This window comes from Grammomys surdaster, unplaced genomic scaffold (genome assembly GCF_004785775.1).
Source record: "Grammomys surdaster isolate TR1022 unplaced genomic scaffold, NIH_TR_1.0 250294, whole genome shotgun sequence".
Lineage (NCBI taxonomy): Eukaryota > Metazoa > Chordata > Mammalia > Rodentia > Muridae > Grammomys > Grammomys surdaster.
In genome coordinates, this window is record NW_021624870.1 from 3,306 (window position 1) to 25,531 (window position 22,226).

General features: G+C 44.4%; 1 protein-coding gene across 1 annotated transcript; it reads right to left on the reverse strand.

Moving 5' to 3' along the window:
• Positions 1-3,677: 3,677 nt before the first annotated feature.
• On the reverse strand, positions 3,678-17,281 carry LOC114616061 (lipase member H-like). The gene is made up of 6 exons (XM_028761601.1): positions 17,266-17,281; positions 16,079-16,246; positions 14,219-14,314; positions 8,925-9,036; positions 5,557-5,730; positions 3,678-4,023 (listed from the first exon to the last, which is right to left on the reverse strand). The coding sequence occupies exons 1-6, from the start codon at positions 17,279-17,281 to the stop codon at positions 3,936-3,938; spliced, it is 654 nt and encodes a 217-aa protein (XP_028617434.1). The 3' UTR covers positions 3,678-3,935.
• Positions 17,282-22,226: the final 4,945 nt, after the last annotated feature.

The following is a 22,226-nucleotide window of genomic DNA, read 5'->3' on the forward strand; positions in this document are numbered from 1 at the left end:
AGCTCCTCGATGCCAGGCATGGTGGCGTGGGACCCTAAAGGCTTTTCCAGTCCCACACCCTCCTTACAGCTTCCCTTTCCTACCTGGTGTCAAGGCTAGGGCAAGGTCTATTCTCCACCCACAAGAACATTCTTGAATAAAAAATTCTCAGAAAAATGCAGAATGAACTGACTAATAGTCACCTGACCCTCTGGAAAGTCCCAGGTAGAGTTCAAATGAGTGTCATGATCTACCCATGCTTGCTAGCCAATAGATTTAAAGATCGATCAATATGCTTAGCCAATAAGTTTGAACTATAACCTTGCTGATGTAACCTGTGCCCCTAAAAAGTATAAAAAATGCTTGTGATAGCCATTCAGGGTCACCTTCTAGTCACTCACCTTGAGGAACTAATTAAAGGTCGATTCCAATGTACCAGAAAATAAACCTCTTGCTCTTGTATCGAAAGTAAGTACCACTGACCGAGGGTCAGGGTCTTATATTGGCCCACATCTGTATAATCCCAGGACTAGGGAGGCTGAGGTAAGAAGATCCCAAGTTTAAACCTAGCAGGAGCTTCATAGAAAAACCCTGATTCAGGAAAACAAATGTTCTCAAGGAAGGGGAAGGTTTGTAGAGGAGAGTTGCCACCCTCTGACTGGCTTCACCTGCCCATCACCATTATCTGGAAGTCACTGAAACAAGTCCCCACTGCACAACAGACTTGCTTTCTTGTTCATTCATGCTCCCACTCACTCCATAGCAGCTACTCAGGGTCTACAAAAGCTAAAGAACTGTGCTACAAAAGTACTGTGCTAAAAACCCAGGGACCCAAAGAGTTTGTGATTTGACGGAACTTCCCACTCTTGACATTTACACACTGTTATTTTGACCCTCTGGGGACAAGGAAAGGAGAGCAAAAAGCGGCTATGCTAATATAGGACCACTAAAAATCAAAGCCCCTCACCACATTCACTGTCTGAAGTGCTTGAAGAAAGCTGAGGAATTCGGCAGGGTGCTCCTTATGAGTCGGCATGACACAGAGCTTCCTCCACCCAGGGTGGCTCTCACTGTGCAGGAAGCCAGGAAGATGTGTAGTACTACAATGCCTTGGTTGTCATTGACTACATCTGCAATTAACTAAAATGCAAATGGCTGGGACACCCGTGAGGGATTTTTTTTCTCAATTAAATAATTTGAAGTGCTCTCACTTTTAATCTGGATCTTTGAAGTGGGAAGATCCACCTTTAATCTGGGCCACACCTTCTGCCCCGCCTATATAAAGGACATGGAAGAAGGCAGCTTGCTCTGAATGGCAAGCCTATACCTTCACTGGTATTGCAGTCTACTGCTTCAGAATTCTGTTGTATACAGAAGACTAGCTGAGACAGAAGAGTCACATGAACTGAACAACTACTGTATGGTAAGACTCTCTGTTGGTAGACAGCCATCAGTGGAGTGGCTGAACCACAGCCTATAAGCTATTCTAATAAATTCCCTTTATGCATATATAGTCTAGTGTGTGTGTGTGTGTGTGTGTGTGTGTGTGTGTGTGTGTGTATTCCTGACTAATAAAACTACCATGATGAGTACTAACTATCAGCTTGACAGAAGTTAGAGTCACCTGAGTAATGGGCCTCATGTCTATGGGGAATTATCTTTCTTTTTTAAGATTCATTTATTTATTTATTTTATATATTTGTGAATACACTGTAGCTGTCTTCAGACACACCAGAAGAGGGCATCGGATCCTATTACAGATGGTTGTGAGCCACCATGTAGTTGCTGGGAATTGAACTCAGGACCTCTGGAAGAGCAGTCAGTGCTCTTAACCACTGAGCCATCTCTCCAGCCCCAGGAATTATCTTGATTACATTTATGGAAGGAGACCTGCCCACTGTAGGTGGCACCATTCCCTAGTAAGGAGATTTGAACTATATTAAGAGCTAAGAAGCTGGTCCAGTGAGATGGCTCAGCTAGTAGACATACTTGCCTCTAAGCCTAATGACCAGATACACATTGGAAGGAGAGAACTGACTCCCACAAGTTCCCTTCTGAGCTTAACATGTGTACTGTGTGTGACATGTGTACATGTGTGCACAAATACAAACACATACAATGTAAATTAATACAGTGTAATAATTTTTTAAACGTATCAGGAAACTGAGCTGAATACTTGAAAACATGCATTCATCACCCTGATTCCTGACTGTGGATGTGATAAGACCTATGAGCTTTTAAGATGCTGCTACCCTGACTCCCTGCCATGGTGGACTACACCCTGAACTGTGAGCTAAAATAGACTCTTTCTTCCTCACATTGTTTTGTCAGAGTGTTTTATCATAGCAACAGGAAAAGAAACTAAGACAGTGTGGATGTCAATCTATTTGCTCAGAGTCCTTTTCTTTACAACAGCTGGGGCAACTCAATGAAGAGAAAGGTCCTGGGCCGTGACACCTTCCCCAAGTGCTCACCGATGTGGGGTGGGTGGGATGCCCCTTCACACCAGGCATCTGGACCCTCTAACTGTTCTTCACTTTACCCTCTCTGTCCCTGGCCCTCTGGGACCTCTTAATCTGTTTACCGCTGTCATTCAGAAATGTTTGGGGTCACCTCTGCCTCCAGGGAGGCCTGGGAAGACTTCTCAAGGGTCCCATGCCCCAAGAGCCGGCTATTCTCTGAATCCGAGTTAGCCCCGCAAGTTTAAGCAACAAGTCTAAAGATTAACATTAATCCCTCTAACAGGCGGGACTGCGCACAGTTTATTTTTATTTTGCATCTATACATCTTAAAGAATTTCCTGAAATAATCATGGATTCCACTAGTAGGAAGGAAAGAAAACTTTTTGCTTGTTTGTTTGTTTTTGTTTTGGAGACAGGATTTCTCTGTGTAGCCCTGGCTGTCCTGGAACTTGCTCTGTAGACCAGGCTGTCCTCGAACTCACAGAGATCTGCCTGCCTCTCCTTCCAAGTGCTGGGGTTAAAAGTGGGCGCCACCACAACCCAGCTTCTGTTTTTATTTTCTGTTTTTGTTTTTTGAGAAAACAGTCTTAAGGACTGCTTTAAAAAAAAAATGTCTGAAGCTGAGAACAGGGCTCACTGCACAGCATGTTCAATCCCGGAGCAGAAAAATAACCCTGTAATTGACACCTTCATAACCTCAGGAAAGCCTGCCAGTTTGCCTCCAGCCTCTCACTCTGCCTCGTCTACATGCTGCAATGCTGCCCCTGTTTCTTCTTTCTTCCACTTAGCAGCACAGGCCTCAGAGCTATAATCCCATCCCAATAACTCTGGCCATCAGCATCACTTCAGAAAAGGCTGGAAGCCAGAGCCTTCTTGCTGCCCCAAGGCAAACAGTTCAGGAAGGAAGCTGGAGTTGAAAAAGAGTGATTGTGTATCTTCACGTGAGAGCTAAACCTTATCAAAATAAAAGCAGGGTCACAGTAGTCCACGTCCCCCAGATGTAGACCCAAGGGATTTCACAGACCCTTCAGACTGGCTCTCCCAACCCACAGTTCCCGTGAGGTAGTCCGGTTCATTCTCCAGCTCACCCCAGGATGGCAGAGGATTGGGCACAGGAACACAGATTGCCTGAGAGGCCTCCAGGCGTTACTTCACTCTGATGCTTGCCCTATGGTCCTGAGGGTGTGGTATGACAGGCAGCAGAATTGACAGTTGAGAACAAGCGAGACCTCAGGATGCAGCCAGCCAAAGTGCTTTGCTGTAGGGAGCTGGGCTATTTCCGTCTTGCCCTAGTTAGGGGCTCTTCTCCCAGTGCTGTTTCATAATCACAGGTCCTTTGACATTTTGTGATGTGACATCCTTGGAACACAGCCGAAAATAACCTTGGTTTTTTCCCCCATGCTTTGGGAGCCTTCAGGATGCAGTAGGGTGAGGCACTAAAGCCTGTAGCTGTAGAGATCCTGACGTCACCACTGCCACTTGTCTTAACAGCAGCTACATCTGCTGCTTGGCACACAGGATAGGTTGGAAGAATGTCTCAACATTCTCCATAAGGACGAGGTCATACCGACACAAGTGAGGCCTGGGGAAACCAAAGAGCCTCGTCAGTGAGCTATCACAAACCTCCCAGTCTAGTCAGGTAAGCTTCATCACCTCCTCACAGTATGGACTTGTAGAGCAGCTGTTTCTAATGCAATGGCAAATGGCTCCTGTGGTGATTTGAATAAGCTCAGCCCAAAGGGAGTGGCACTATTAGGAGGTGTGGTCTTGTTTAAGTAGGTGTGGCTTTGTTGGAAAGATGTGTCACTGTGTAGGTGGGCTCAATGCCCAAGCTCCACCCAGTTCAAATCACTCTCAGCACCAGTGTCTTCCATAGTCCTACCAGGATGGCCCATTAAGCCCCAGTTAAAGCATTCCATTGCTTCCCAAATCTGAAGCTCCAAAATTCACATTCCTCCAAACAAAAACATGGTCAGGCCTATCAAAGCAATACCTCAGTCCCTGGTACCAACTTCTATCTTAGTTAAGGTTTCATTGCTGTGAAGAGACACCATGACCAAGGCAACTCTTATAAAGGACAACATTTAATTGGGTTGGCTTACAGTTTTAGAGGTTCAGTCCATCATCATGACATGAAGCATAGTAGCATGCAGGTAGACATGGTGCTGGAGGAGCTGAGAGTTCTACATCTTGATCTTAAAGCAGTCAAGAGGAGACTCTGTCTTCCTCAGGCAGCCAGGAGGAGGCTCTCTTCTGCACTCAGTGGAACTTAAGCATAGGATCTTAAAGCCCACCCCACAGTGACATACCTCCTCCAATAAGGCCACATGTCCTAATAGTGCCACTTCCCATGGGCGAAGCATATTCAAATCTCCACAGCTAGGGAAGGCAGTCACACACAAGGAAGTAGGGTGTGAAATCCGACTCAATTCTACTCCACTCCCTTGTTAAAGATTTATTTTACTTTACGTGTACGAGTGTTCTGCCTGCATGTGTGTATGTATACCTGGTGTATGCCTGGCCCTGTGCAGGTCAGATGAGGGCATCAGGTTCCTGTACAGCTGGAGTTTCTAGATGGTTGTAAGGCACTGTGTATGCACTAGGAATCTAATCCAGGTTCTCTACCTGACTCTGGATCCTCCTGTCTGTATTTTGCCAGTGCTAGGACTGTAAATCACTACACTCTGGTTCTTCCTTTTTTGTTTTTTAAATGTGGTCTGGATAAGTTTCCCAGGTTTGTCTTGAACTCATGTAGACTCTTCAGTTCTTAAACCTTTGATTCTCCCCCTCAGCTTCCAGACCAACTAGAAATACAGGTGTGTACCACCAGGCCCAGCAATAAATAAATAATCAATCAATTAATTAAAAGCTCCTGATTTAAGATATAGTGAATACCTTCTTAAAGAATCTTGTATTACTAAATATTTTTGCAGTACCCTAAATTTTTAAGTAAAAGAAATTCATCACTTTGGAGGCTGAGGCAGGAGAATTGTCACAGGTTTGAGGCCAGCCTGGGCTACCTTGTAAGACTGTATCTCAGAAAGAAAAAAAGGGGGGGGCTAGAGAAGGAAAGGAGGGAGGCAACAGGAGCCTGTCAGAGCTGCCTGTGACTCACCTGTCTGGATGGGCTAGGGACCGCAGCTTCACCCGCAGAACCCTGAGCTTGTACTTTGGACCCACCACAGACCTTGTGGAGAACAACAAGGAAATTTCTGCCACTTTATCCAGATCTCGATTAAATCTTGCAAGGAGGCTCACTTGGTGGTACTTCTGGAATGCAGACGGCTCACTGGAAGGAAGAAATGACATTTTAAAATGAATATATAGAATGTAAGATGAATATATATATATTCATCTAAAATGAATATGATATAGGTTGCTAATGAAAGAAAGCGGCTTCCAGCCTCCAGGACTGGTCCCTTTGCATACCCAAGCTGACTTTCATGAGCAAAGGTCCCTGACTCCATAGGACTGCCTAAACGAAGCTACTGACCTGCAAAATGGCACTTCAGACATGTGCTACTGTGACTATTTACTGTGTTCAAGATAGTGTCCGTGTCTCTGGGCACATTGCCACAGCTGCTATGGGATCCAAGTTCTCCATGAGGTAGGGTTTGTATGCAGCAGTTCAGTGACAAAGCCAGCTCAGAGCTCTTAGGGCCCTGCCACACCCCATGAAGCCTTAGGTGATGTTCCAGTGGGGCTGGGGTAGCAAACACCCGTGGAACCCCCTAAGCCCAATCTGAGGTCTACGTCTGTAGCCAATCCACTGCCCCAAACCCAGGTCCTTGTCGGTTATCTGTGGCTTCCTTTCCCAGCTTGGCAGAGAAACAAAAACAGTGCAGAGACTCCCCAGAGAGAGGCGCCTGAGCATCACTGGAGTCTCAGGTTGTGATGCACTGGATGTTGCCAACAAAATTGGGATCATCTAAATTAAGTCCAGCTGCAAATTCAATTACTATTTTTTTAAAAAATGAAATGGCAAAGAACGTGCATTGAAGACGTCAGGGCTCCAACGTTCTCTCCTCTTCCCCGTCTCGTAATACCGGATCGAACTGGGAGAGCAACTTGATCAACGGCAGAGGGTTTACATGAATGAACCATAGTTCTTATCATTCAGTCTGCCTCAGGTCTCCATCTTGAATCTGCTTTTCCCTTTCTTAAAATTTAGCTCTTAATAGACAACCGTTTTAAATTACATTTATTATTTCTCTTTCTCTCCCACCCCACCTCCCATGTGTCCAGGTGTGTGCACGCCATGACACAACGCAGGCCAGAGGACATCTTCTGGAAATAGGCTCTCCCTTTCCACTATGACAGGTCGTCAGGGCTGAGCAGCCAATGGTATTGCTCGCTGAACCAACTCACTGGTCCCAGGCCTTAATCCTGATCAAAATGTGAAGGCAAGAAGATAAGGCTAGTGAGTTCAAGACCAGCCTGGATTACATGCGGCCTGTCTCAAAACAAACAAGAAGATGTTTCAAAATTCAAATTTAGGGATTTACAGCTGGCCAACATTCACTTGGTAAAAATAAAGTCTCTCAGCTGTATGTAAAAGAGACACGAAAGCAGTTTACTGGTATGAACACCCAAATCTTGTCAGAGCCCTGTCCTGCCCCTTCATGTGTGTGACTGCACAGTGTCCTCCAGATTCCTTGGGTGCTGTATGTTCTGAAAGCCTGGATTTCAGGTCAGTTCTCCATTTTGGTCCCCTCACCTCAGCTCAAAGCCCATGAACCACCTAAGGCTGGTTCCTCAAGATGTCCTCATTATAGCTGCCCTTCCAGAAAACACGAGCCCACTGCGGACATGGGGATATCGGATCAGAAACAAATCCATGGGGAACCCTAAAAAATGCCACTGCTCACATATGTAACTCAGGATCACTTGCCAGGGGCAGTGCCCTCCAGACTGGGCTGGGCTCTTGAGAGACATGAGTGTCAATCATTACTGAAGAAATGGCTGCCGAGACTTGCCTACAGGTTACCTGATGGAGGTACTTTCTCAATTAGGGTTCTCTCTTCCCCAATGATCCTGGCCTACGTCAGGATGACAAAAACTAAGCAGCACAAGCATCTTCAGGCTAGGGTGCAGATCAGTGACAGAGCATGGACTCTCCATGATGAAGGTCCATGGGCTTTGGTGATATCATGGAAAACATAGCTACTTCCAAGATCAAGGCCCTGGGTCCAGTTCCCAGCACCAAAAATAAACAAACAAAGCCACCTCCAAGCCATCCGCCCACACATACTAGTTGCCTACAATGAGCCACAAAGCAATTTCCAGTTGCCCATGACCTTCTGTTTAGTGTTTAATGCATGTGGTCCATCACCTCAAAGACACAGGAGACACTGCACATTTGAATAAATGAGCCTCACATTCTTTTCCTTAAGTAAAGAGCATCTCTCCAACTTCCCCCGATTAGAAAAATGACAGAATAAAGTATTAATACATACATATTAATATATGTACATACAACATAAACCATACACATAAATATACACTTAAAGAAATTTGAAAATTAGGGCCAGTGATGGAGCACACATTTGAAGTCCCTGCAATCGGGAAGCTGAGGCAGGAGGATCATGTGTTTAAAGCCAATCTAGAATACATAGCAAGAACTTGTCCCCAAATAAGTGAATAAACAAACCAACAAATAAATGAATAAATTTTTAATAAATTTTCTGTGTTTAAAAATTAATATTATTTGTATTGACAAGTCATAATTATATGCATTTATGGGGTGTGGATTAAAGTTCTGATCTATGCGTATAGTGTGAAATGCTTATGTCTGCACAGTCTTATAGGTGTTTGTATGTATTAGATGTTTGTCTGTATGTCTGTCTGTGTACCACATGTACATGTCTGATGCCTTTGGAGAACAGAAGAGGGCATTGGATGCTCTGGAACTGTAGTTATGGTTGGCTGTGAGCCACCACATGGGTTTTGGGAACTGAGCAAGGGTCCTCTGGAAGAACAATCAGTGCTTTTAACTGCTGGGCATCTCTCCAGTCCCGTTTGGTTTTTGAGACAGGGCTTACTATATAAGTCTAACTGGACGTAGACTCCCTGTATAGACCAGGCTGGCCTCACAAGTGCCGCAAGACTCCTGCCCCTGCCTCCCAAGCGATGTGATTACAGTGCAGTCCATCATCGCAGCTAAACCAGCACTGCCCTTTATGGCTTGAACTTAGAGAAGGTGTGGATGGTTTATTATTATTAACCATTTAATTCCTAGAAATGAAAACAGAAGGAAGAAAAGTGACAATAAGCAAGAGGGACACAGAGAGAAGACACGCAGAAGAGAAGAGGGAAGGGTGGAGGGAGGATGAGAGAGCCATGGTACTGACTGAACTCACAGCATGCAGAGGCAAGCCTACGGACAGCAGTGTTTCCTCTGCCTCCTGTAGCACAGAGAATGGTAGCAGCCGCTAAGGAGAAGAGCGTCTGAGCCAGAAAACACAAACTCAGAGCCTAACTTACTGATCAATTTTGGATTCTGTGATATTTCCATCTTCGTCTCTCAGTTTGATTGTAATGAACCCTCTTCTTACGCTCTTGTTCCAAGATACGATGTCCACAAAATAATGATACACTGTAAAATGGGGAGAGAAGCCCATAAGAGGGGAACCCTGGTGCTCCCCAGGAGGGTCGGGTCTGGGCCAAGATCCCTTTCTCCCTATCTAGAGTTTCAAGAATGACCTTGAACTTCACACACACACACATACCCCACCTCTGTTTCCCAGATGCAAGAATTATAGGTGTGTGCCACTACACTGGACCACAGCTTTCCTATTGTTTCTTGCTCTTCTCTTTGGTACAGATGACAAGAGTGACAGCCATCAGTGCTGGCCAGTGACCATGGGCAGGACCATGGAAGCCTGTCTCATAGTCTGGCAGACATGTTCAACCTTTTGACTCTTCTGCAGAGTTAATGCTAGAGAACCCTATAATCAAGTTAACAAAAAAAAAAAAAAAAACCCACAAAATTATCTCTGATGTTTTAAATGACCTTACTATCATTTTGGGTTGGGTTGTTCTTGCAGATAGTGGTCTAATTTAATGTTTTCCTGACATTACTTCTCAACACACCAGTATCACTTTGGGAGAGCTTTACACTGTACTGTGGTGGAATGTTTGGTTTTAAAAATCATTGTCTGAAGGCTGGCAAGATGGCTCCCTGCAAAGGCACTTACTGACAATTCTGAAAACCTGAATTCGATTCCTGGAGCCCCCTTGACACAAGGAGAGAATGAATTCCTTCAAGCTGTCCTCTAACCTCCACCCACAGGCTATTCCAGACCCCCCCACACACACACACACACACACAAACGTGCACATGCATGTGCACATACATACACATACACACATGCACACATGCACACACATACATATATACATACACACACACACACACAGAGTTAAAAAACTGAATTGTTGACTTGAGTTTTATTTGTAAAAGGACCAATGTTCGACTCCTAGCATCCACATGGTGACTCAGAGTGACTCTCACTCACTGAAGGGATCTAGAACTCTCTTGTGACATCTGCGGGTACTGAGCACATGGCACACATGCAGGCAAAATACCCATGCACATAAAACAGAGAAATAAGTTTTTGGTTTTTCTGGTTCTTGTTTTTATTTAGATAGGGTTTCCCCTGTGTAGCTTTGGCTGTCCTGGAACTCACTCTGTAGACCAGGCTAGCCTTGAACTCAGAGACCCACCTGCCTCCGCCTCTTGATTGCTGGGATTAAAGGTGTGCACCATCACTGCCCAGAAGATAAAACAGTTTTTAAGAAGCAATTAAAGGAATTCTAGCTTGTGATTAGAACAGAGTTTCAAGAATTTTCTGATACACTTTCTGCCAGTTTGCTCTGCTTATTCATGCAAAGCAATATACTCACTGATTATTATAAAATTAGAATGATGGTCAGCTCTGTAAAACACCAATGATGTCCTGTATCAAGCAGTATCAGGTGTTTAGCCAAACATTAGCTCCTTATGGAAAATAAGCAGGCACATCTATCTCATCAGAATACATGTGCTGTTGTCCTTAATAAATGGTAAAATTATACATATATGCCAAATAATTATTTTAAAATAATTTTCTTTATGATTTATTTTTAGTAAATATTTTATTTCTGTATTGGTTTTATACATCTATATATCTGGGGGTGTTTGAAATATTCACAGGCTGACTCCCTGGGAGCCCACGGGCCACTCTGGTCAGAAAAACAGGTACGCTAACACCAGCTCTTTACCTTGCCCTCAGCTGTCCCAACTCCAATCACCCCATCCCATCCCTGTCTCTACAGCAGACCACCTGCTGCTGAGGGCTCCCCTTCTCCTCCTGCTGCAATCTTTAGGGGACTACACAGGTCTTCCCCTCCTGACCTCCTTCCCCTCAACTCCAGCAGGCATGTCCTGGGATCCCACAGGCCTTTCCTGCCAGGGAAACAGGTAGGCTAACTGCAGATCTTTACCTCTCCTTCCGTCCCTCCAAGTCCACTCCCTGTCTCCCCATCTCATCCCCAGCTCTGCAGCAGAAACTGCTAACCAAGCAAATGGAAAACCTAAGTGGCCTTTTTGTCCTTAGTTACCCTAATGTAACATGGAAAATGGATACACAAAGAAATATTTTTTGTGTCATGTTCAAAGCCTTATTAACACTTTGCCTGAAATAGGTCATTTGCCTGATCCATTTGTCAAAGCAGCCAATTCCAAATTAAGGAAGCTTTGGTGTAGGCTGACAATATTCTTGTATTTTATTTTAGATTGTAAGCTTAATGGCAAGAAATTATATCAATAGTTGGGCTTTTTATGTAGCAACCATTGCTGTATACTTTTAATAAATATTCATAATTATTCAAAAAAATAAAAAAATAAAAATGTCAAATCACTGCTTTAGGAATCAGTGGGATTAACAGTAAAAACGTCCATCTTACAAAAATAATCTACAGATTCAGTGAAAATCACATCAAAATTTCAGCAAAATTATTTGAAGATCTTGATAGGACAATTTTCAGCTTCCTATGGAAACACACAAACACCCCAGGATCAGGATAAGAGCTAGATGTGGTGGTGCACACCTTTAATCCTAGTTCTTGGGAGGCAAGAGTCAGGCAGATCTCCGAGTTCAAGGCCAGCCTTGTCTACAGATTGAGTTCCAGGACAGCCAGGATTACACAGAGAAACCCTGTCTTGAAAAACAAAACAACAACAACAACACAAGCAAAACATACAAAAACAGATGGCTAAAATCTGAATATTCAGTTAATTAAAAGAACTGCTAGAGGGATCACCATCCATAATTTCAAGCTTTACTACAGAGCTATAGGAACAAAACAGCATGACACTGGCACCAAAACAGACACACTGACCAAAGGAATCAAGTTGAAGATCAAGACGTAAGTACTTTCACCTATGGAGACCTGATTTTTGATAAAGAGGCCAGAAATACACACTGGAGAAAAAAAGACAGCATCTTCAACAAATGGTGCTGGTCAAACCAGATATCAGCATGTAGAAGAATGCAAATAAATCCATATTCATCACCCTGCATAAAATGAACTCCAAATGGATCAAAGACCTCAATATAAAACCAGATACACTGAACCTAATGTAAGATAAAGTGGAGAATAGCCTTGAACTCATTAACACTTGTTGTGGATTAGGTCTTTTTTTTCTTTTTCTTTTTCTTTTTCCTTTTTCTTTTTTTGTTTTGTATTATTATTATTATTATTATTATTATTATTATTATTATTTTCCGAGACAGGGTTTCTCTGTATAGCCCTGGCTATCCTGGAACTCACTCTGTAGACCAGGCTGGCCTCGAACTCAGAAATCCGCCTGCCTCTGCCTCCCAAGTGCTGGGATTAAAGGTGTGCGCCACCACCGCCCAGTGGAATACAGGTTTTAGTAAGTAATAAGTAATAACTCAGGAATATCAAAGAGGAGTGTTAGCCATTTAGAGGTTTGGAGGTGGCCCAACCATTGAGCTGTTTAAGGCATATTAAAATATAAAGGCTGCTCCCACTTTTCATTTGGGAACCCAGAACACACCACCGCGGTTGATTTAAGTACCGTAACTGGGTTCAGCTACAGACACAGGAGGGGACTTTCTGCACAGAACACTGTTAGCACAGGCACTAAGATCAACAATTAACAAATGTGATCTCATGAAACTGAGAAGCTTCAGCATGGCAATGACACTGTCATCTGGACAAAGCAGACTACAGAACGGGAAAAGATTTTTTTTTTTTTACCAACTCCACATCCAATATACAAAATGCATAAAGAACTCAAGAAGAAAATAGGTATCAATTTAAAAATTGGGGTACGGATCTAAATAGAATTCTCAATAGAAGAAAGTGGTTAAGAAGTATTTAAAAATGTTTAACATCCTTAGTTATCAGAGAAATGCAAATCAAAACTACTTTGACATTTTCCTTCTTACACCTGTCAGAAGTGACAAGCTTATGCTGTCAGGATGTGTCAGAAGCTCAGGCTGGTGAGGTGTGGAATTAGAACACTCATTCACTGCTTGTGGGACCACAAACCAATACACCTCTATGGGAACAGTGTGATGGCTCCTCAGGAAGATGGGACTCAATCTACCTCGAGATCCAGCTACATCACGCTAAGGCATATACCCAAAGGCCGCTTCACCCTACCTCAAGGACACTTACTCAACTGTGTTCATTGCTCCTCTATACATAACAGCCAGAAAGTTGAAACAACCAAGATGCCCCTCAACACAAAAATGGGTAAAGAAAATGTGGTACATTTGCACAGTGGAATATTACTCAGCTGTTAACACAAAATAACATCATGAAATTTGGAAGCAAATGGAACTAGAAAGAAATCATTCTGAGTAACAAAATTCCAGACCAGAAAGACAATTATGGTATGTGTTTACTTCTATGTGGATATTGGTTGTTAAGTGATGATAGCAAGCTTCAATCCATACAGCCACCGAGGGTAGGTATAGAGTAAGGGACTAAAGCAACAGGTACATCTCATTAGGAAAGGGAAATAAAATAGATAGGTATGGCTGGAGAGGGATGGAATGGGAGGATCAAGTGGAGAAGGGGAGGGGAGAGAGGGATGAAGCAGGGAATATGGGGAAAACAACTAAAATAAATTAAACTACACATATTATCAAATGAAAGGAAGAAGGAAGAGAAGGAAGAAGAAAGAAAGGAAGGAAGGAAGGAAGGAAGGAAGGAAGGAAGGAAGGAAGGAAGGAAGAAAGGAAGGAAGAAAGAAAGAAAGGAGGAAAGAGAGAGAAGAAAGGAAGGTAGCAAGCAAGGGAGGAAGGAAGCAAGCAATGTTCACAGGCCAACGGCCTGTAAATAGCAGGCTCAAGAAGGCCCAGTGTAGGTCAGAATTGATTCACATACAGAATCCACTTCTTTGTCCCTGATCCCAGCCTCATATCTCTTAGAAACAATTTCCTGGATGACAGCCCAGTGATGACAGTGACTGTGCTGGGATGCTGACACTCTGGCTTAGCTTTACTTCAGTCCTAATAACCTAGACAGCAGGTGTGATTGGCTCCATTTACCAAACTGGCCTGTGACACTCAGAAGGGAGAAGAAACTTGACCAAGGTCACACAAGTGTTCCGGACAGAAGCTGTGTTGCTCTCGGGCCTTTGAGCTCCATAGCTCTATCTAGCATAGTCCTCATTCTCCAGGAAGCACCCAGAAAGCTGAGACTCTGTCCTCTCCAGAATGCCAGGGTCATACAGTACACACAACACAGTTACCACTCACTGCAGTATGGTTTTGTCTCAGCCGTGTCGAAGAACGCCTTTGTCATCGGAGGATCTCTGTCCCATAAGTACTCTTTCCAGTTGTCGGCATAGTAGCCTACAAAACAAGTCAGAAACACCAATCAGTATTGTATAAACATGAAAGCCACAGAGGAAGCGAGAACAGTTCCTTACGTTTGTAACAACTCCCTCCTGCTCCACCTCCAGTCCCCACTACAATGACTGAGGCCGAGAAGGGCCATGGAGAACATCTTATCACACTCTCCCCTCTTGCTGGCTGTCCCCATCCTAAGAACTGGGGTGCAGAATGACTCTACTGTGACTTCTCCCCTTACTGTGTCCTCGGTAGCTAGGTGGGGAACCAGAGCAGACACACTGGTCATGTGGCTAGTTTTCAGCAATGCCTTCATTTTCAACATTAAGCCAGATTGAGACCCATACTTAAAGCAGCACCGCTATTGCAGAGCAACAGGGTCTTGTTAGTCTTATTCTGAAAATGGAGTCTTAGACATGCAAAGCGTGCTGTACTCGTTACCACACGATTCTCTCCCTCCCTCCCTCCCTCCCTCTCTCTCTCTCTCTCTACTGCTAGAAATCATTTCAGGGTCTGAAGCATGCTAGGCAGGCAATCTACTGCTGAGCTGTAGCCAGAGTCCTTCCGTTTTACTTTTTATTTTGATACAAAGTCTAGCTGGCCTTGAACCCATGTGGAGGGATTATTTTGTTTTTGTTTTTAATATAGTTTTGGAGATAGGACCTTCCTCATACTCACCTTGCCAAATGCCTAGGATTATAGGCCTGTCAGGGGTCTCAGAGGCCCAGGGTTAGGCCTGTGGGGGGGGGTCTCAAAGGCCCAGGGTTAGGCCTGTTGGGGGTCTCAGAGGCCCAGGGTTAGGCCTGTTGGGGGTCTCACAGGCCCAGGGTTTTCTTGAAAAATTAAACTGGAGCTGATGAAGTGCATAGGTCACGGGCTCGATGTGCAATTGTGTCACTGAGCAGATAAATGTCTCCCACCAGGCCAATGCCTGAAGGAGACACATCTGAACTCTGCCCAGTGAAGCCTCTTTCTGTCTGTCTGGAAAATGGCTTTTAATCACCCACCAATCCTGAAGTCCTAACTACTTATAATACTTCCTCTACTTCTATGGAAAACACCTCAGTGGTCTCTATGGTGCCTTGTGTGTGGATTCAGGAGCCAGAATGTAGAGGGAAAGCATTCAGAGACACAACTTGTTGAAAGAGATCAGTCTGCAAGGCTCAGCCCTGGGCCTGGTCTCCAGCTCACTGGACTTCCCCTAGCAGAGAGGCTAGGCAGATGGTAACTGTCGTTTCTTTTGGCTTTGGTGTGTGTGTGTGTGTGTGTGTGTGTGTGTGTGTGTGTGTCTGTGTGTGTGTGTCTGTGTCTGTGTCTGTGTGTGTCTGTGTATGTTTTGTGTGTGTGTGTGTGTTATTTTAATATTGTTCTTGAAAATAGGGTCGTTCTCTTTAGCCAAGACTAGCCATAGACTCAACTATCCCTGCTAACCTGTCATGCCCTAAGCTAATACACTCTGTAGTTCAGAGAACAAGTTGGCTAGGAAAAGCTGGTTATAATGTTTAGCATGTGGTACACTCTTGCAATGCCTGCTACTCTGGAGACTGTGGGAAGAAGGTCTCAAGGTCATTGCTAGCCTGGGCTACAAAGTAAACTCAACCCAGCCTAAGCAAAATAGAAAGACCTTATGTCAAATACTAACTAAATAAAACTGATTATCTAAAAACTTGAGTAAATACAATTTGAGGCAAATTTCAGAGGGCAAATGACTCTGGGAACTGAAAACGAATTAACTGTGCATTAGAGATGGGAACTTAGGGGGCTTACCCAGGCGGGGACAGGACACAACTTGCCCAGCACCACAGCTGACACACTTGCCGTTCCTATAATCCCGATAGGAGTCACAGGGATAGGCCGTGATGGAGCAGTTATTTTGCAGGGATGCAAGGTACAGGAAGACGGACATCTGGTGGTCACACTTGAAGTACTTTATACCTTGATTATAAAGGAACCAAGAGCAGTTGCAGCATTTACCAGAAAAGCACGGTTCACATTTTATACAATCACACCACAGCTTCCGAGTTCTCAACTCCACCTAATCCTAGGAGAACCGCAGACAGGGATTCACTGTGACCAGTGCAAGGTGGAAAGTAAATCATATACAGGTGATTGTCATAACAAAGGCAAACCTGGGGGTGCAGGGCTGGAGAGGATGCTCGGTGCTTCAGGGTGCTTGCTGCTCTTCCAGAGGACCCCAGTTCAGTTTCAGCACACACACTGGCAGCTCACAACTGCCTGTAACTCTAGCTCCCCGGGATCCAATGCCCTCTTTTGGCCTCCACAGACACTCATGCACAAATGCTCACACACACACACACACTTTAAAAAGAAGGGAGGTGGAGAGCTGACAGTGCTTGCTTAGTATGCACAAGACACTAAATTCAATCTCCAGCATTACTAAAAGGGAGGGCTGCAGAGATGGCTCTGTACAAGCATGAACACCTGGGTTTGGATCATCATCACACTGGAAAACCCAGCAGCACGGGTCTGTGACCCTGGCCCTGGAGATGTAGAGACAAGTGGCTCCCAGGGGGTTGCTAGGCAACCAGTCTAGCTTAGACAGGGAGGTTCATGTTCCATAAGAGACTCTGCCTCAAAAACCAATATGAGGAATGACTAAAGAAACCATCCTCTGGCCTCTACACATGTATGCACAGGGACAAGGACTCGTAGGCCAATCACCCCCACTCATGCATATATATATATATATATATATATATATATATATATATATATATTACCATCCAATGTTTGAGCAACAGATTATCCTCACCGTATTTATACTTGATGAAATTCAGGACTCAGGGCCACCCCCAAATACTACTGACTTAAAGGAGGCTGAGGAGCTGGGACCACTCCTTGCCCCCAGTACACCTGTGAATCTGAAGGACTTCAAAGCTCTGGTCTAATTGGTAAGGTCGCTGCACAGACTAAGTAACTACTGTGTTCATTACTCAAGTTGACAACCATGCTCGCAGACAGTGCTACTCAAAAGGTCACCAGAAAGTGACTTTCCATCAAAATCATTATCCAAAGAGTAACTCAGGGCCAGCAAGATGGCTGAACAAGCAAAGACACTTGTCATCAAGACTGATGACCTGAATTCCAACCCTGGGTCCCACATGGTGGAAGGAGCTAACTGAGTTCCACAAGCTATTTTCTAACGTCTGGGCACACCTGACCACACACATACATCTTTTAAAAAATGTAATAAAAATCTAAATTAGTCATTAATTTTTTCCTTATCTATTATTTAGAGGAAGAGTGAAACAAAACAGGCCTTGGTCGTGAATTTGCCTTACTATTTGGGAAATCGTTAACAGAAACAAAATTTGAAAAGTCAACGTAAAGACCCATTATGAACATATCCACTCTGATAAACCTATTCTGTTACCTAACCTCCCACCCCGATACAGATTCCCAGGTTGTTTGAGACAGGATCTCAATGTGTTAAACTAGCCCCAACCCCATAGTCCTCCTCCCTCTGCCTCTTGAGTGCTAGAATCCCAGGAGTACACCAACACATCCGGCCAGCTTTTGAGCTCCCAAAAAACTGACCATTCACCATTAAATATCAACATTAGTTCTAATCAAGAACTACTTTCTAGGTGTGGAGAGTTGTCTCAGTGATTAAGAGCACTTAACTGTTCTTGCTGTTCTTCCCAAGGACCTGTGTTTAGTTCCTAACACCCATAGCAGGCAACTCACAGCTACCTGTAACTCCAGCTCTAGAGAATCTGACCCCCTCCTCTGGCCTGTGAGGATTCCACACACACACACACAGACACACACACAGAGACACACACACAGACACACACACACACATAGATACACACATATACATAAATAATTTTTAATCATTTTAAAAAATATTGTTCTCTCCTTTATAGAATAACTGTAGTTCCTTTGTAAATGAGGCCTACTTCAGTCACTGTTGTAGACTCTAGAAGGCTGCCAGGCATATGTCTACTAGAGTGTGGTAGATGGTGAGAAAGCATAATTTACACTATTCCGCTGAGTGTTGGAACCTCTTCCTACTCAGAGTTAAAATGAAAGTTATGTGAGGAGTTTCTGAAATCTGTCACTGGCCAGCACTGACAACACCAGCAACTCCAAAGGTCAAGGGCCAGAGAGTAGCTCTTATCATGGCCACAGTGCTCATTCATTGTCAAAGGTAAAAGGGGACTTCTGGGAAGACAGCACACTAGAGCAGCCTCTGTGTGACTCACTGAAGGAGACAGAGAATAAGGAAAACAAACCCCAGGCTCAGGCATGGCGGTACACACTTGTAATCCTAACACTTAGGAGAAGGAAGCAAGAGGGTCAGGAGTTCAAGGTCATCCTCAGCTACTAGTGAGTTGGAGCCCAACTTAAGCTGCAAGAGGAGAATCTGTCCAAAACGAGAAAAGACAAAAGACAGAAAAACAGACTACTTCAAAGAGAGAAAGAGGGTCAGAAGCTCAGAGAAATGTGGCTCAGATGAAGGACTCTCTGAAACAGTGTCAAGCTGGCCAGGCAATGGTGGCACTCACCTTTAATTCCAGCACTCTGGAGGCAGAGGCCAGTGGATCTCTGAGTTCTAGGCCAACCTGGTCTACAGAGCTAGTTCCAGGACACAGAGACACTACACAGAGAAACCCTGTCTCCAAAACAAAACCAACCAGCCAAACAAACAAACAAACAACAACAAAAAGAATGATGCTAAGTCTTCATCATGTGTAATGAGAAAATCCCCAGGAAGCCAAGAATCCTTAAGAACAATTCTTGCAGGAATGGGAGAGGGGTGAAAAAGGGGAACGGGGTGAGAGGGAAATTTTTAATTGTGTAATTGGACAAAACCACCAAACAAACAATATAAAAAAAATAAAAATAAACTTGATGAAACTATGACTGTGTCAGATTTGAGGTAACACATAGCTATGTTCCTAGGCCTTGATCATTGTATTTGGCTTCAAAATAAACTATCTTGCATGGTGGTGTTCACATATGCCTTTAATCTCAGTACTCAGGAGGTAAGAGGTAGACAGATCTCTGAGTTCAAGGCCAGCCTGGTCTATACAGAGAAACCCTGTCTCGAAAAATATAAAATAACAAACAAAAAGACGCTATCTCTTACTCTTTCTGAGTGAGAGCTTAGTTGTTCATTGACAAGGATTATCATGAGTTTGAGGCTAGCCTGAGCTATATCATAAACACCAGAGCTACCAGGGCACTCTGGGCCACAGAGTCTAAGACAGAACAAAAGAAGGAAAAAAAGGAGGTGGAAGAAAGAGACTGAAGAGCTGGCTCAGTGATAAAGCACTGTTGTTCTTCCAGAGGACCCAAGTTCAGTCCCCAGCACCCACATCAGACAGCTGCCTGTAACGGAGCTCCAGGGGATGTGTTTTAAGTCCTATGAGCATTGCCTTGCTGGAAGTGGCCTCAAGTGGGCACCAATAGGCAGCAACTGTGAGAAGAAAGGCATTCTAAGATTGAGGGCCTCAGAAGCATGTGGCCTGGCAGATGGCATCCAGGACAGATGTACTTAGCTGGTTCCCAGCAATTCTTCCCATTTCCAAAGTGAAATCTGAAGCCAGAAAAGCAGATTAAATATTAAAGGGAGAAGAAAACTAGATGCTTGTGACACAGCCTGGGGAGAGTTTCAGGGATCTCCAGGGATCAGGGACCATTGAAAGGTTAGTGTCTCAGCTGGTGTCTCAGAACACAGAAGGGAAGAATGTCCCAGGCTTAGTGGGACCTAGCACTGGGGTCTTGGGAAAGACTGAGTTGAGAGAAAGTTCTCGAACTCAACCTCCTTACTGGCAAAGCCATGTGTATAGAAACAGAAGACGTGAGTGAAACATGGGGAGGTAGAAGCAGAAAAGATGCCCATGGTGCATGTGTCTTTGGGGGAAAGGGAAAAGGTAAAGATACGTGAAAGGGCAAGGCTTCATGGGTAGTCGGAGTCCCTACAGGTTATTGCCGGAAAAACAAATTAAGTTGAATTCACTAGAGAGAAAAAGGGGGTCATCAAGACAATCCAGATGGCAAAGTGCTTGCCTGCAAGCAAGAGGTCCTGACATAGATCCCCAGAACCCACATTTAAAAAGAGGCTTGGTTAGCCGGGCGGTGGTGGCGCACGCCTTTAATCCCAGCTCTTGGGAGGCAGAGGCAAGCAGATTTCTGAGTTTGAGGCCAGCCTGGTCTACAGAGTGAGTTCCAGGACAGCCAGGGCTACACAGAGAAACCCTGTCTCGAAAAACCAAAAAAAAAAAAAAAAAAAAAGAGGCTCGGTTAGGGGCCGGAGAGATGGCTCAGCAATTAAGAGCACTAGCTGATCTTCCAGAGGACCAGGGTTCAATTCCCAGGACCCACAGGGCAGGTCACACCTGCCTGTAACTCCAGTTCCAGTGATCTGACTCCCTCAGACAGAAATATATGCAGGCAAAGAACCAGTGCACATACAACAAAATTTTATAAAAATTGAAAAAAGTTAAAGATCATAATAATTTAAAATACCACTAAAACATAACAAAAATAGGCTTGGTGACATGCACGTATAATCCCAGCACTTGAGAGGCAGAGCCAGGCAGATTTCCAGGTTTCACTGGCCAGCCTGCCTAACCAGAGAACCCAGAGTAGTGAGATACCTATCTCCAAAAGCAAGGGGGTGGACCTTGTGAGAAGGCTCACTGAAGGAAGGAACCTGCTGCACAAGCCTGATGCAGTGGTACACATCCTACTGCACAATGAGGGTCAGAGACAGGAGGATCGCCAAGAAAACCACAATCCAGCTAGCCTAGGACGCCCAGGTGCAACACATTACCTCGAAAACAAGTGGAAGGAGGGAGCTGACACCTCAAAGTTATCCTGACTTCCACCTGCACACTGCAGCAGGTGCACACCCATACTCACACACACCACACACACACACACACACACATACACGCACACCTAATACACACACACCAGATACAGACATATACCACATACACACACGCACTACACACAAACACATGACACACACAGCATACCACACAAACTCTATACATACACAGCATGCCATACTACACACATACACACCACACACATACACTACACAGAACACACATGAACACACACACTATACACATACAGACCACACACATGCACACACACCACATGCACACACACCACATACCACACACATACCACACACAAGCACATACACATACATTTCATACACACACTCTGTGTGTGTGTGTGTGAAATGAAAATAAATTATTTTTTTAAGAAAAGCTCGCTGGGTGGTGGTGGCGCACGCCTTTAATCCCAGCACTTGGGAGGCAGAGGCAGGTGGATTTCTGAGTTCGAGAGTTCGAGGCTAGCCTGGTCTACAGAGTGAGTTCCAGGACAGCCAGGGCTACACAGAGAAACCCTGTCTCAAAAAACCAAAAAAAAGAAAAAAGAAAAGAAGAAAAAAAAAAGAAAAGCTCCTGGACCCTGTATCAAATAACAAGATGGATGGCTCCTGAGAACTGTCATGTGGAGCTCTGGCCCACAAAAAGTCCACTCACACAAAAAGTACAAAAGGAAGAAGAAAGGCCATTAGGAAAACAGAACACCAGGGAATGACTCCAAGGAGGGCCACAGATGGCCACTTTGAGGAGGGCTGGAAGGTGAAAGGTGCTAATCCTTCGGACAAGGTGGGCTTACACAGAACGGCTCTTCAGTGGTATGGCAGTCTGAATAAGAAAGGACCCAGTAGGCTAATATATTTGAATATTCAGTCACCAGCTACTATTTGAAAGGATTAGAAGGATTAAGAAGTATGGCCTTGTTAGAGGAAGTGTGTCACTGAGGGAGTGACTTTGAGGTTTTAAAAGCCCACACCAAGTCCAGAGTCTCTCTCTCTCTCTCTCTCTCTCTCTCTCTCTCTCTCTCTCTCTCTCTCTCT

What these genes read in the sequence shown, in the direction of transcription:
- LOC114616061 (XM_028761601.1), bottom strand. An exon ending in TGAGACAAAACCATACTGCA is followed by an intron (nt 9,037 to 14,218) that starts GTGAGTGGTAAC and finishes CCCATTTTACAG; the next exon opens with TGTATCATTATTTTGTGGAC. An exon ending in TCCCTAGCCCATCCAGACAG is followed by an intron (nt 4,024 to 5,556) that starts GTGAGTCACAGG and finishes TGGTTTCCCCAG; the next exon opens with GCCTCACTTGTGTCGGTATG.